The following is a 14864-nucleotide window of genomic DNA, read 5'->3' on the forward strand; positions in this document are numbered from 1 at the left end:
AATGTTGAAGTCCTCACAAGCATAGTAATACAAACGTGTGTGTGTGTGTGTGTGTGTGTGTGTGTGTGTGTGTGTGTGTGTGTGTGTGTGTGTGTGTGTGTGTGTGTGTGTGTGTGTGTGTGTGTGCGCGCGCGTGCGTGCGTGTGTGAGAGAGAAGGTGTTTTTCCCCCCTGGCTGCCAGTCTGCCTCTTCTGAGCAGTCAGTAAGATTCAGCCCATAGGGGACACATTGTGACATGCCCTAGTTAAATTTCTAGAATGTATCCTCTACCTCTGTGACACCCCATTCAGCCGGTACAAGTGTCCCGCTGTCTTCATCACGCCAGTCAGACCGTCAACCTGTTCGGAGCTCAGTCTCTTCAGTTTTCCCTAGTCTCTCCCCCATATTTCAATGTGTGCAGCGTGGAAGTACATTTACTCAAGTACTGCTGTACTTATCCGTAATACAATGTCATGGTGCGGCCATAGCTGAATGGTTAGTGAGCCCGCCTAGGTAGCCAGAGGCCCTGGTTGCCCCAGGTTCGATTCCAGGCCAGGTCAGCATATGTGTCGATGAAATGAAATTTGTCCCTGAGCAAGACTCTTAACCCCTAATTGCTCACAGGTTCTCATTGGAAACAAGACCGCAAGGACTTTCATGAACGACCTGTTAAAAGGAATTATCCTTATCCTTATGGCATTTATACTTATACTCGGCTACCTCAGAGGAAGATGTTGTACTTTTTAGTCATTTATAACTTTGCTGATTTAGATTAATAATTATTCAAACTATAACAATAAAACGAACAGCTGATCTACGAAGTATAAAATAGGGCTTAAGTCGTTAATGATCAATCAAGTATATTTTGATGCTAATAATCTAGTAATTTTGCTCAAGTTAAACTTTTGAATACAGGCCTTTTACTTGTAACAGAGTTTTTTATAGTGTGGTATTGCTACTTTTACTTAAGTCCCAAATCTGGGTACTTCTTCCACCACTGCGCTGTAGACTATGTGTTATGGAAGTAACAGAGCCGACAGAAGGCTGCGGGCAGCCCCTCCCATACAGACTGTCCGCCTGGGACATCTGCTGCCCTGAGGTACAGGACCAAGGTCATGGACAGAACACACTAGGGGACAGTCCTCTCTAGACGTGGGCACCCACACCATATGCACACAAGATTACACACACACATGTAGGGATGGGCCATATATCCATATTATATTGATATCTACAAACTCACAACTCTTTGCGATGTGACACGTTGTGAACTTGTAGATCGGCTACTTTCACAATTGTTTTTAATGTTTGAAAATAATATCATCACAATATATTAGCAAGCAGTTTGTCATCAGACAAACTGATGACTGGGCAGCTAGGGCTGCACGATTATGGCTAAAGTGATAATCCAGATGATCCTATTTCTTAATAATGATTAATGAGGATTTTTGGTGTAAAAAGATGTTTGTTTACAGTTTTCTTAATTTCTTTGATTATCGCTAAAGTGATAATAATCCAGATAATTTTGCTTAATATTTTAAATGATTGGATTTGTGCTGTAAAAACATGTTTGTTTAGAATTTTCTTAATGTCTTTGTTGTGCCATGTCTTTGGTCATATGGTATGTAATGGGCTCTATGATTTCACGGAGTCGGATGGATGGAGAGATGGGTTGTACAGTGTTCTCGTCACTAACGCCTTTGTCCTGGTGAGGAGATGAAGCAAGATATTTTGATAATTTCACAATTAAATAATTGTGAAACATAAAATCATGATTTTCTATTATTTCCAACAAATTCTTCAGCCCTAGCAGCTACTGTACACACACGGGCACGAAAGCACACGCATTTCTTTTCTCTCCACCGCCACCCCTCTCCCCCTCTTTCTCTCTCCCCTTGCTCAGGGCAGGCACATACATATGGTTGTTGCCAACAAAATACCAATACCTCAGTCTATTTAGAGGGATTATGCTAATTCTTCAATTTCAAATTACCCTGAACACAATACCAGGGCCTTCTGTGCAACAATAAGGCTTTAAATGATATGGGATTGGGGAAATATCATAGAAATAGTGGTTGGCATTCAGTTCACACAGTGTGAAAGCAGGGAAGCAAGCTACAAATAGAATCCCAGCATGGCTGTGGACATCTACAGCAATTTTAGGGAGAAAATTGCAACACTCAAAGATGACAGCAGCATCTGTGAGTATTTTGTGAAGGCTTTCACCTCCCAGTACGCTCAAAGGCACCTGAATTCAGCCTGATTACTAAATAAACTGTTTGCATCAGCGATCAGGAGAAGCACATTTCTTTCAAATCTAGCAGTATGAATAAGTAAGAACAAAAAAGCTATTTCAAATAAATGATACTGCTTGTAAACAATCTTGCAGAAAGAAAGAAAGAAAGAAAGAAAGAAAGAAAGAAAGAAAGAAGCGAGAGAAAAACATAACCACTGCTGTTCAGCACCATGGACAGAGACAGTGCAAGGCAATTTCAAAAAACGTTTGCATGCTGTACTGAGACACATTAAAAGCTTATTCCATCTGCAAATGTGATTGTGGTGTTTCACATATGGTTATGTGGTATTTGGACAGTGAACTTGCAGGGGGATTGAAAATGACAGTTGGCTAAATATTTCCCAAAAATCGTTCGACCAAACCTCAGCTTCACTTTCATTGTTTCATACCAGGCTTGAATCAGGGGGAATTCTTCACATCAGCAATGCAGTTAAAAATGATTGGTTGCATTATTTCATCCCACCCTTTTCGTGCCAACAACAGACTGGCGAGATAGTATTTGTGTTAAGCTGTCAACCTGTCAATCAAAGCATGGCTATGAAAGTAAATCAAATTTATCAAGACAGAGGCTGTTGTAATTGTGAAGCCGCTTTTACTATATTCTTTACTCAGTTGTATTGTCTCATTGTTTAGTATATAATTAAAGAAATGACAATAAAAATACTTGAGACTTGAAACAAGCTTTGAGTAGATGTTTTGCACGTATAGGGTATAGCTAAATACTGACAACTGGATTGAATGGTTCTTTAAGCCAGTCCACTCCAACAACCGCTGACTGAAATTCAGTGGCTACATACTCAAGGGCTCATGTTGCCATGTTACATCTTAACCACATGAACCCCTAGAGGCCCAGTCCCAATCTAGTCATAATAGGCAAACATTCCGTGAAAAAATACACAAACATTTGGCGAAAATAGCAGATAATGCAAGCTCACAGCATGCTGCGTTGCGACGCGTTGTGAGCTAGTAGATCGGCTATTTTCGGCGAAGAAATTTGGTGTAGAGGGGAAAAAAGAGGGGTCCAAATATAGACCCCTAGAGGACCCCGGTCAACGAAGTAGGTTTAAGTGAAAATAATGCAGAGATCCCACATGAATACCAAAATAAATGTGTAAGTTAATTTTTGTATCTTATCCTAAGACTTTAACAGCTATATGTGTACACACTTTACAACTGAAACACGCACACGCGCGCGCGCACACACACACACACACACACACACACACACACACACACACACACACACACACACACACACACACACACACACACACACACACACACACAAACACACACTCACACTCATACACAGACAGATTATATAAAATGTGAACTCACCTACTACTTTTGCGGGGTAGGGGCAGATCCTTCTGAGGAGAAAGAGAAGGGGAGACAGATAAAGGGAAAAAGGGGAACCCAGACAGATTAGATCAGTTTTTCACATTACACAATTTCTTACAGATAGAATCCGTTTTGTGACAATTCACTACATTTTCTTTGTGTTGGGCATTCAGTCATCTCTCAGGACAGATTGTCTATTTGCATGAATAGATTTCTTTTAACTGATGTATTGCCAGAATGTGTGTGCAGTGACTGTAACTCAGCATTTGGTTGCTGTCGGGCAAAAACCTTGTATATCCATATTTATTTATTTTTATGTTTTCTCGAAAATGAGTCATACAATCATACAAGAGTGTCACACAAAAGTAGTGAAAATAGCAGATCTACAAGCGCACAACGTCACACACGTTGTAGATCGGCTAATTTCACTATCTAAATTTGAAATAATAATAATATAAAATGGAATGGTTTGGGACATATGAGGTTTCCAGCCGACAGTTTTCACAGCAACAATTTGTTGCTGTGAAAACAAGCTTGTGCTAAAGATAATTCTAAATCAATTAGTAGCACAACCACATTGGCCTACTTTCACCGCTTCATGCATTGAAGACTGAGAATAGCAGTGATTGAGTGAAAGACTGAAACTGGTTCAATGAATTCTGTTAATGTCAATGTAAATTATTCATTGCCGCTATTGGAGCAAGCTGAGTTTTTATGGGAACCCCAAATAGTGCCTTGAAGAAATTGTACAGACATCTGAAAAACGTACATGATGTGTTTTGACAAGCAATGGGAATGATGTTCATTCATGATTGCTTCTGCAGTTAAGCACAGTTCAAAGAGATGCATATTGTCATATTGAGGTGCCGACCAACAACAGCAAATAATAAAATCAAGAACAAGAAACAGCCGCAGCACACTCATACTTACTGATGCAAAATATTTATATTATAGGGCACATAGAATCAAAAAATAAAACATTTAGATGAAATGTAATTTTCTTTTATTCTCTATATTATACTAAATACATTTTTTTTAAATTGTAAGCTACTTTTGCTGTTAACCCATAATGGATCGGGTTAGAATTGAGGGACATCATGGGAACACGTCTCTTGCAAGCTCTCGGACAACGTTACTTTACCCCAGGATGCATTGAAGCTGAGTGGAGCCAAAGTGAATTTAAAATGGCTTCTGTCAAGTTTATGATATTGGGCCAAAGAAGCAAGTAGTCTAATATAATTAAGATCCATTGGGATTGATCTCACAAACAATTATTCTGCTTGTTGTGCATCAATTCCCTATTTGATACCCCTTAACATGGTCTCAGGTAAGATTGGGTTACCACTGGTTTCTATAGTCAGCCTGTCCATAGGCACTTAAGAAGTTATTTTTGAAAGTCCAACTGCTGTCATTTGTTTTGGTATACTCAGGGTTTTATCATACAAGAACATGGTTGCAGACTGAAAGGAAAGCAAGAGAGTAAACACGGCAGGGTTAGGTGATGAAAACAAAACAAAACAATGGAGGAACAATCTGATGAAAGAAAGCATATAATTGGATTTCACAGATAAGGCTTGCAGTACTGAATTTCATCTCTATTTCTCTTTCTTGTCATCTCTCTCTCTCTCTCTCTCTCTCTCTCTCTCTCTCTCTCTCTCTCTCTCTCTGTATTTCAGTGGAGGTAAACAAGCATTATGACATCGAAACAAAGCTGACGAAACATGACTTGACAGTTGGTGCTCCCGTCTCCAAACAAACTCAAAACAAAGTCCTTGGCCAGGTTCACCACGTTTTCATTTGGAACACTGTCAGGAACATTGCAGAGGGCCAAGTCAGCAGTGGCAATCCAACAAGACATATCAATATAAATCATATTGTGATAGACTAGCTTTGGAAAGACCATTCCAAAAAAACATCACCATTATTCTAATGAGGAATTTAACCCTGGCATCCTGATTTTGGGCATGCCATTAGCTTATTATAGACAAAAATGTAAAATAATAATAATAATAAATTGCGGAAAAGATAAAACATTAAACTGTTCTATATCGGCTAAGTGGTTAATGGGTGTTTATCATTGTGCAAATTGATTTTTCTGAAATTAAGTAAAAGTGATTGTGAATGCTACTAAGTTTGAAATGATGTTTTCTGGGCCATAAAATGTTTTCCAATGAGGCTCAAAGTTAAAGCTGAGTAAAAAACAAAACAACAACCCTGTATTCACTCTTTTTGAGTTGGGGAGGTTGAGCAGTGGTGCTTTAAATAATGCCAAAAATAAAAGAAAGGCTGTATAGTACTAAGTTGGTAAATATTCATTAAGATTAATACATAATGTGTTTATGTCTGTCTAAATCACAACTCACAGAACAGTTCAATTACCTCAGACCTGCTGGTTCAGACCAGAGAGGACAGCTTTTCTCAATGGAGGTGACATCATCCAACATCAATCAATCATTCATCACTGTGATCATCAAGGGGAAGTGATCTCAGCTAGAGTGACTCAAAGGAAACATACCGGTGTGTGTGTGTGTGTGTGTGTGTGTGTGTGTGTGTGTGTGTGTGTGTGTGTGTGTGTGTGTGTGTGTGTGTGTGCACGTGCGAGCGCGCGCGTGTTACGGGGGTGTAGGAGGTGACTAATGGAATAAGACCCCAACACCTGCTGCCTCTCACTCTCTCTCTGCCCAGCAGAATGATGGAATATGTGTTGTTTCCATGTAACTGTGCAGTCATTTCAGCATTTCTTACAATGCAATTGCACTTTTTAATTATACAACATTCTAATACATGGCCAGATTTTCTTAGACAAAGAACCTGAAATCTAGCCTGAATTTTCATTTTGTTTCACTCCATTATTCAGTCTGAAAGCCCTCTCAGTGCAGCCGTTTTCTGAGATGGGGGCGTGGCCAAAGTTGGACTCTTTGGCGATTGGTTCCTACTGGATTATTCCGATCCCGATTCGCCGTACAGATTTTCAATAAAAAGGTATAAAAAGTACAGCCTGCCCGATATCTGTCTGGCTGAAATAATGGAGATTATTAGATTTTATGAAATCTACATTTCTCAAATTGGTCACAATTGTTATGGTCAAAACACCAGTAATTGCTGGGCTAGGACTCTCCAACATCGGGATCGGAAGCGGGCCCAAAGATCTGGCATTAGTTTTCTAATAAAAAGTGAAAACTACACCATGAAGAAGGGGGGATGTTTGAAATATCTTGATTATTGTAGCATTGTACCTACATACTGCATATGTGCAATTATTACCGTTCATGTTTCAGCTTGAAAACAACTTAAGCACCAATATTATACTTCGCCGATCTACAAGTGCACAATACATCGCGATGTGATGCGTTGTGAACTTTGAGATCTGCTTTTTTTCATTGTGAAAATGTAAGAATATGTATTCAATGTTGCGACACCAGGGTGGAAGTGGTTAAAAGAGTGGAACAACAGTGTAACTCACACAGCATATACAGTAGTTACATACTGCATAGCACAGTCATGAAAGAAGATGGTAATTGTTATTGTACTAACTACAGTAAGAGAGTCTGGGATTTCTTTATTGGCACTAAGCAAACCTTTAAATGAACTGCTTGATTTAGCTATTTACACAACGTTCCTCTGCCCTTGGCATTGGGATTGATACCAGGTGATACCTCATTCCAAACAGGCCGTGAATTATTTAACTGTCAAAGGTGACAAATCATAGAGGTATTTGACGTGGAAAATAACTGCAGCTGTATGTACCATGACATATATGTCAAGCAACTACATCATAATGTGAAATGATTGTGGGTGAGGTGATAGAAAGTAAACAACAGAGCAATAGCAATGCCTGCATAATGGTTATAATTTAATGGATGGTCCTCTTCTGTTTTGCTGGAGTTGTGTGTGCCTCTCAAGGATGGCAAACTGTGAAAACCATTTCCTGTCCTCCAGATTACTGATAAAAAGCCCATCACATTCACAGGTTTCCTGCTCTGTCTACAAACCACACACACACACACACACACACACACACACACACACACACACACACACACACACACACACACACACACACACACACACACACACACACACACACACACACACACACACACACACACACACACACAGATATGTGCATGAGTACGCACAGGCGTACACACTATGACAATATCCATCTATGGGAGAATGGCTGAGCAGGTAATGTTGGATGTTTAACGCATCCCCCTCTCTCTCACACACACACACACACACACACACACACACACACACACACACACACACTTTTCTATACAACACAACAGAACACACCAAACACAAAGAAACACACACACACACACACACACACACACACACACACACACACACACACACTTCCTTGGAACACTCATTCTGCTATTCACATGCTCTGTGCCATTATTTGCAACTGCCAGTGCGTACAAATCATTCCTATGCTCCACAGTGCCCATTCCTTCATGAAATGACAAGGCTATTCCAAACAAATGAACACACTGTACAACTAAACTCTGTGAGCCAGGGAAGTGGACGTGACCTGAGGCCTTTTTGTTTCTTTCCATGACTTTCTTGGCTTATTATTACACAAAGAGAAAACAAATTTTGCATAAAGGGCTCCTTTAGCATTAACCGCATTAACCCTGGCATCCCTCAAATGTTTGAAAAATGTCACACACAAAATATAGCTCAAAACCCTATCATAGTCAAAAAGAGAAACTTTTGGTGAAAAAAGGCAAACATTCTGTGAAAATAACAGATTTGCAAGCTGAGCTTGTAGATCTGTTGTAACTGCCCAAAGGCCCGAACAAAGTAAAATAAGAAAATACAGGCAGAGGGAAGGGTTTCTGCAGATACAGACACCACCAAATACTCTCTAGTGGGTCATAAGTGATGATGATTGATGATTGAGACGAGAGGTGACATGTCATTGCAGGTACTATGTGTAAATATGTAGATCATTTGTTTGTTTTCTTGATTGATATCTCTTCCCTCTTGCCCCCCCCCCCTTCTTCTTCCCTTCCTTTTTATCTATGGAAGTAACAAAACGTTAGAACTTGAAAAAAGTTTTACTTCTGTAAATTTGTGGTGTGACAGTAAAGATTCTGCACGGAAAATGTCAATAATATTTGTAGGTGTAATAGTCTATCTGCTATCAGGTTTAACATAATTCCTTGAATTCACTGTTGATGACTTTGACCAAAAATGCATGGGGTGTTTTCATGTTATATCTCTGTCAAGAAGTTAGTTACTGAGTTGTAGCCTTTATTGGGTTTCTGTCCTGAGCAAATCAGCAGAGTGAATACACGGTGAATCCTCAAAAATAACGAGCTTCATTTATCAACTGTGTCCCTCGTTTGAGTCAGCTCAGATCTGTTAAATATAGCATTCACTGCTCCACTACAGAAATGTTGAAAGAAAGCAGTGAGTGAATGACAGTACTTGGCAAAGTGAGACGCTCCTCCTGGACTGATCACACACTTTCACTACCACTTACTGAAAATGGGCATACTGCCCAGAGCAAAATAGCAGAGATGCTAGTGTGTGTGTGTGTGTGTGTGTGTGTGTGTGTGTGTGTGTGTGTGTGTGTGTGTGTGTGTGTGTGTGTGTGTGTGTGTGTGTGTGTGTGTGTGTGTGTGTGTGTGTGTGTGTGTGTGTGTGTGTGTGTGTGTGTGTGTGTGTGGACATACACAGGTTGTATTAATATAACTTGATTCTTCTTCAGCTGAGAGACATCATGAGTTATGATAACATATGTAAGGCAAGCGTGTGGGTACAGTAATTGGGCACATGGGACTACGTACTGTAGTGTATAGTACCAGGGGATTAGTGTATGTTGATTTTTAAAAATGTCATCTCAAATGCTCTCTTCAAAAGAAAAATGCATTTAAGGTTTTACAAATGCACGGCATAGACATGCTACAGATAAGTGTGTTGCTACATGAAGTACACACTTGTCACAACAAAATGAAACAGACCATGAACAATTTGAGTTTAAATTTGAAAAACTAAAGAAAGAAAGAAAGAAAGAAAGAAAGAAAGAAAGATTTAAATGATCACAGTTGGAGGCTGTAATTCCCTCATGAGCTCAGTTAACTGAAACTTGATTCATGCTTTGGAGATAAAAGCTTCAGGTGATTTGTTGCTCGACAGAAATATATATTTTAAACTGAAAACAAAACCATTTATTTCTAGTTGGAAAAAAAAATATTTTGTCACATGACGCTTTGTCGCCAAAGCATACAAATCAGGCTTAAGCTTAGAGGAAGAAGAGTAGAAGCAGAGTAGACACAGTCAATCAAGTCAGACTCAAGCTTTCATACAGTAGCTCAAGAGTCTGACAGAGTTATAGTGAGGATGACAGCTCAAATACCAAATGCCATGCTGTCACTTGTGTGCTGTCTGTGCCATATGAAACTGCCAGTGCCAGATCAGACAGACAGACAGACAGACAGACAGACAGACAGACAGTGGAGGGGGGAGCTAGAGGGGAGTTAGAGGGCAGTAAAAAATAAAAGGGCAACAGCTTTAAGCAAAAGTATTTAAATGTGGAGGGGAAAGACAGGCAGACTCAGGCAGTTAGAGAATCAGAGAAGAGATAACTGCTGACTAAAGGTGATGATGACAGAATGGCTCAGACTAGAAAGAGGTAAAAGTGACACTGACACTGACATCGAACACGATTGCGAGTATACACAACGGCACATACAGACTCACGTCTACTAGGCTGGCTAAAACGTTTTAACTTGATTACACACACAGTGAACATAAGCATTGTACTCCCCCACAATGACATAAAACCTATTAACATTAATTATTTCCTCCCACTCTTCAAATGTCTCTAGTGTGAAAGTGGATCTGTGCAGTAAAAAGGATGCAGATATTCTAATAGCCACTTAAATGGGGTCTAGTATGTAGCCCACAGCTGCTGCTTGCCTCCAGGCTGGGCTGCCCCCCCCCAGCCCCTAGGCCCTTTCAGCCCACCCTGACCCGACTGCTGGTGGTTGGTCTTCCTCCCTGAGGGGACCCAGGACAGTTTGTCCACCATTAGACCTACTAATGGGCCACATCTTCAGCATTAGATCTCCTCAGTCTGAGATATGGATATCGACCACCTCAGTGGAAATGGAGAGAGGGGTGATGGGGTTGGGGGGGGGGGGGGGTCATGTTCGTATAAGCATCATTGTGACTGCATACACGCATTTCACTTGTGAACACACATGCCGACAGCCGACTGACAGACACACAGACGTGCACAACCTCAACGCATGCACTTTGCATCCAACTAAAAGCAATTAAACTCGTATGCACTCTGCATCCGACTAAAACCACGGGCGTCAGTGGACTTACAAATGATTATATCTGCTTCCTCTGTGGGTGCATGAGACTGTCAAGTAGGTAGAGTGCATCATATGTTGTACATTGAGTGTGTGTGTGTGTGTGTGTGTGTGTGTGTGTGTGTGTGTGTGTGTGTGTGTGTGTGCGTGTGCGTGTGCGTGTGCGTGCGTGTGCGTGTGTGTGTGTGTGTGTAGTAATCAAGCTAAGAACCACACAAGACAAGGGACATGAGGATTCCTAAAATTCTTCTCCACTTTCTGAGAATTTAAAAAAATCAAGGATAAAGATTCAGCATGTGCATTCAACCACACAAACTATTGCTATTTTTTTTATAAACCCTCACTTATATCTATGCAATTATACTTCAGAAAAACACTTTTATAGAAGTTTATTTAGTTGTATGACAGCACATTCCATACCATAACATCAATATACAAACTGTATATGCCATCCCTCTGCACTATACTACAGCTGTGACACTCTCCCATTGCACAGCACTGGCCATAATGATCAAAGGCAATCTCCAGAATATTACAGTATGACATCAGTAGGAGTCATAGTAGGCTAGTAAAAATAGATTTACATTTTAGAATGTCATAGCAATTGGTCCTTTCATTTCTCTGCATGCACAAGCACGCATGTGCCTCGCCCTCATATGAGGGCTTAGTTGTAGTAGCCAACTAGCAATAACGTCCAGATTGCATAGCCTATAACTTGTTGTTTCAAGTCTTGAATACATTCCTGATAGTTTATAAATGTATAATACAAAATATAAATGGTTATTTGAGCACTAGGAAAGGGTGGGTACTGTAGCAGCCCTTTGGCTGACTGACTGTCACAAACTGTGATTTCTATCAGAAACGGCGAAAAGTATAGTTTCATCCCTCACTCATGTCAATAATAGCCTATAATATACGAAACTTCCACCTCTATAAATGATCCATAAGTGTTCTCACCTGTAGCCTCCGCCGTCGAATTATTCCGGAGTCATCCATGGCAGCAGGCTCTTAACACGGTTGGAGTTTACTTTGGTGGCCCTGATGTGGTTTCCAAGTGACGGCTGATGGGACATGGGCGTCCCCGCGTGGCTCTACGCTGACAAACGTCTCTCCACTGGCTTTCACTGTGGTGGCAGCCAGAATCCCAATCTGCCCGACCGGCTGACAGGCAGCAGAGTATATTGGAGACTACTATACTGACTAGGCTACTATCACTGTGGGAACTGCTGAATAAGCACCCCCCGCCTGGTGGGAGCAGCGTGCTCTGAATGCATAGTGCTGCTGGAACAGAACAGAGATGCAGAGAGAGGAACCCCCAGTGAGTAGAGCTGACTACAATCTCACAGTCCAAAAGTTTGTCACACAAGAGCTGTGATCAAAAAGTTTGACGACATTATTTTCTCTCGGCCCAGTTACTATTGGCACATTATAACATGTAAATATAATAACAATAGATATTATAATTCTAAATGCACCTCATACACAGGATGACATCAATGTAAATAAGCCCTGGGCTTTTAATCCTTTTAGCATCCTTTTGTATAAATCTGTACCACTGTATCTTTTTTGCAAACTGTTAATACAGTATTTAATCAATCAATCAATCAAACTTGCCGTCCGTGCAGCACCAAGCCGGGGATGGCAATTATGCCCTTAATTGGCATCCTTTACCAATAGGATGGCAATTATTATACCCTTAATTGGCATCCTTTACCAATATAATTTCATGCCAGAGCAGGTGTAAAGCATTAGACAACAATAATCCTTATGCTGAGAGTCCAGGCACGGCAGGCAGGTTTGATATCATATCATTACAAATCACATCATTCATGCAATCTACACAATATATGGACTAAGCCAAGCAACGATGGTGCATGTGTAGGCTATATTAGAACATAATAGCCTACACTAGGACAATTACACAGGCTACACGCATCTCCAAAGCCATACCATATTACGAACGAAGGTAGATCAATAGCTTTGAATGCGACAGGGTTGTATCGTTTCAGTAATAATAACAGGCTACTCCGTCCCTATGGTAAAAGCGACATACGTTTGGTGCTGAAAACATGCTATTCTCTTCTTAGCGTTTTCCGTCTTCTGCAGCAGAAATGTCTCCGTTTCTCGTGGTTTGTAGGAGCGCTGTTGTTTTTCATTACGGCGTAATGTTTTCATGTCGCGGTGTGTAATATTACACGCGTATCTCCAGCTCCAGCTCCAACCATCATGTCTACTTCCTACTGAACACAATCAAACGATGTTTAACCCCTCAACGACCACACTGTCTTCACTATAAATGCACATCGAGATGTTCCTTTCAGATTATGTTACATGCCTGGCTGGTCATGCTTTGGGTCTATGTGGATTTACTATATAACAAGTGGTGATGGTCTGCTGCTCCTTCATTTAAATTATACACATTAATTGAATTGCACTAAATTAGTCAACATTTTGCCTTTCAGCACCACACATAGGCTATTCTACATTCACATCTGTCATGCGTGGAATTCATTCAATGCCATGTCATTTAACCACTTTCAACCTGGCGTCCCTATTTTGTGCATGTCATTATAGGCGAACATAAAACATAGAAAATATAAATAAAATGTCTTCAAAACTTTTGAAAGTAAAATAGGGTGGGCATTACAGGTTCTGACCCCAAGCCAGGTCCCTGCTAAACACTCACCTAGCTACTGAAAATCAAGCCAGGTGCAAGAGAAATATCTTTTAGCCAACTCTCTGCAGATATGACCTATTTTTCCCCCAACTTATTGTTTTTAAAAAGAGTAGAGACAGTAGCCTATTTTTTATTTCTGAAACAGAACATGCCCACATTGTCTAACAAGCTAGACAGCTATAGCCTACTAGGGGGAAAATATCAATAAACAAATGGGATAAGGCAATAGATACAGAAAATACAGAATTAGAGATGAAAAGAAATACATTGTAATAAAGTACAAATACAGATTACCTATGTGCTAAATTATGCCCACTTGGTAAATTGTTCACCTTGTAATCTGAGTTAACCTTTCCATGTCTCGGATTTATTATGTTTCAAATGTTTTTATTTTAACAAATGTGACAATAGTCAAGAATACAACAGCAATATTCAGTCACTGTTCATGGGTTGGAAAGAGATGACCTCATTCATTCTTAACCCAGTCATTGAGGGTTGCTATAAAAAAAAAAGTTGTGAGGTGTCCCCTCACTTTTCTAATAAGTATTAATAAAAAGTACTAATAAAAAAGTCCTTTATAAAGGATCAAGAATGACTGAATACTGTATGTAGGCTAGTAATCACACAGGTAACATCCCTTCTCTTGTCATCTAAAATGGCCTGTGGGGAAGTGATCATTGACTTATTGTGGAAGTTCTGTGAAATACACACTTGACTGTTATGGCAACATTAACAAAAGGCAAAGTCCACCACTATGTTCATAAGTTGTGCCATTGTCAGGATTACATTTCACTGTTAAACATTCTCACAAACTAGACAGACAATGAGAGAGAGAGAGAGAGAGAGGGAGAGAGAGAGAGGCCGGCCAAAGGTGGGTGGCAGGATGGATCAATGTGTAGCGAGATGCTTGTGTTGGCTTGGGCGCGCACCAACGCAAACACCACCCACTCAAAAGGAGTCCGGGGGGAGGGGAGGGGGGGGTGTAGCTGGTCCAATTCCAGGTTTATAGGACAGAGGCAGAGTCTTAGAGGCTTTTAACATCATTGCCTTAATGCTCTCTGTCTCTCTGAGAAGACTGGTCTGGCAGCCTGGGACCCTCTCACCCTGGGATTTACTGCTGATAGATTGGTCTTGGTTCGACCAGAGCTGCTACCACTCCTCTGGCTCTCTCACAACCACGCACGCACGCACACACACGCTGCCTTGTGCGTACACACACACAAAACACACAGAC

General features: G+C 40.6%; 1 protein-coding gene across 2 annotated transcripts in view; it reads right to left on the reverse strand.

Annotated features, from left to right (window-relative positions):
• The window catches only part of mast1a (microtubule associated serine/threonine kinase 1a), a 78388-nt gene extending 65262 nt beyond the window's left edge, over positions 1-13126 (reverse strand). Inside the window, exons 1-3 of one of the 2 annotated variants that reach the window (XM_084041599.1) lie at positions 13007-13126; positions 11911-12234; positions 3614-3642 (exon numbers count right to left, since the gene is read on the reverse strand). In XM_084041599.1, coding sequence (XP_083897725.1) covers positions 3614-3642; positions 11911-11949 — 68 coding nt within the window. In that variant the 5' untranslated portion in view covers positions 11950-12234; positions 13007-13126. Of the gene's footprint in view, positions 1-3613; positions 3646-11910; positions 12235-13006 lie in introns of both variants that reach the window. The other variant, XM_084041598.1, reaches the window with a different exon arrangement.
• Positions 13127-14864: the final 1738 nt, after the last annotated feature.

The sequence above is a fragment of the Gymnoscopelus microlampas genome (genome assembly GCF_963454915.1).
Source record: "Gymnoscopelus microlampas genome assembly, chromosome: 2".
NCBI classification, from domain to species: Eukaryota; Metazoa; Chordata; class Actinopteri; order Myctophiformes; family Myctophidae; genus Gymnoscopelus; species Gymnoscopelus microlampas.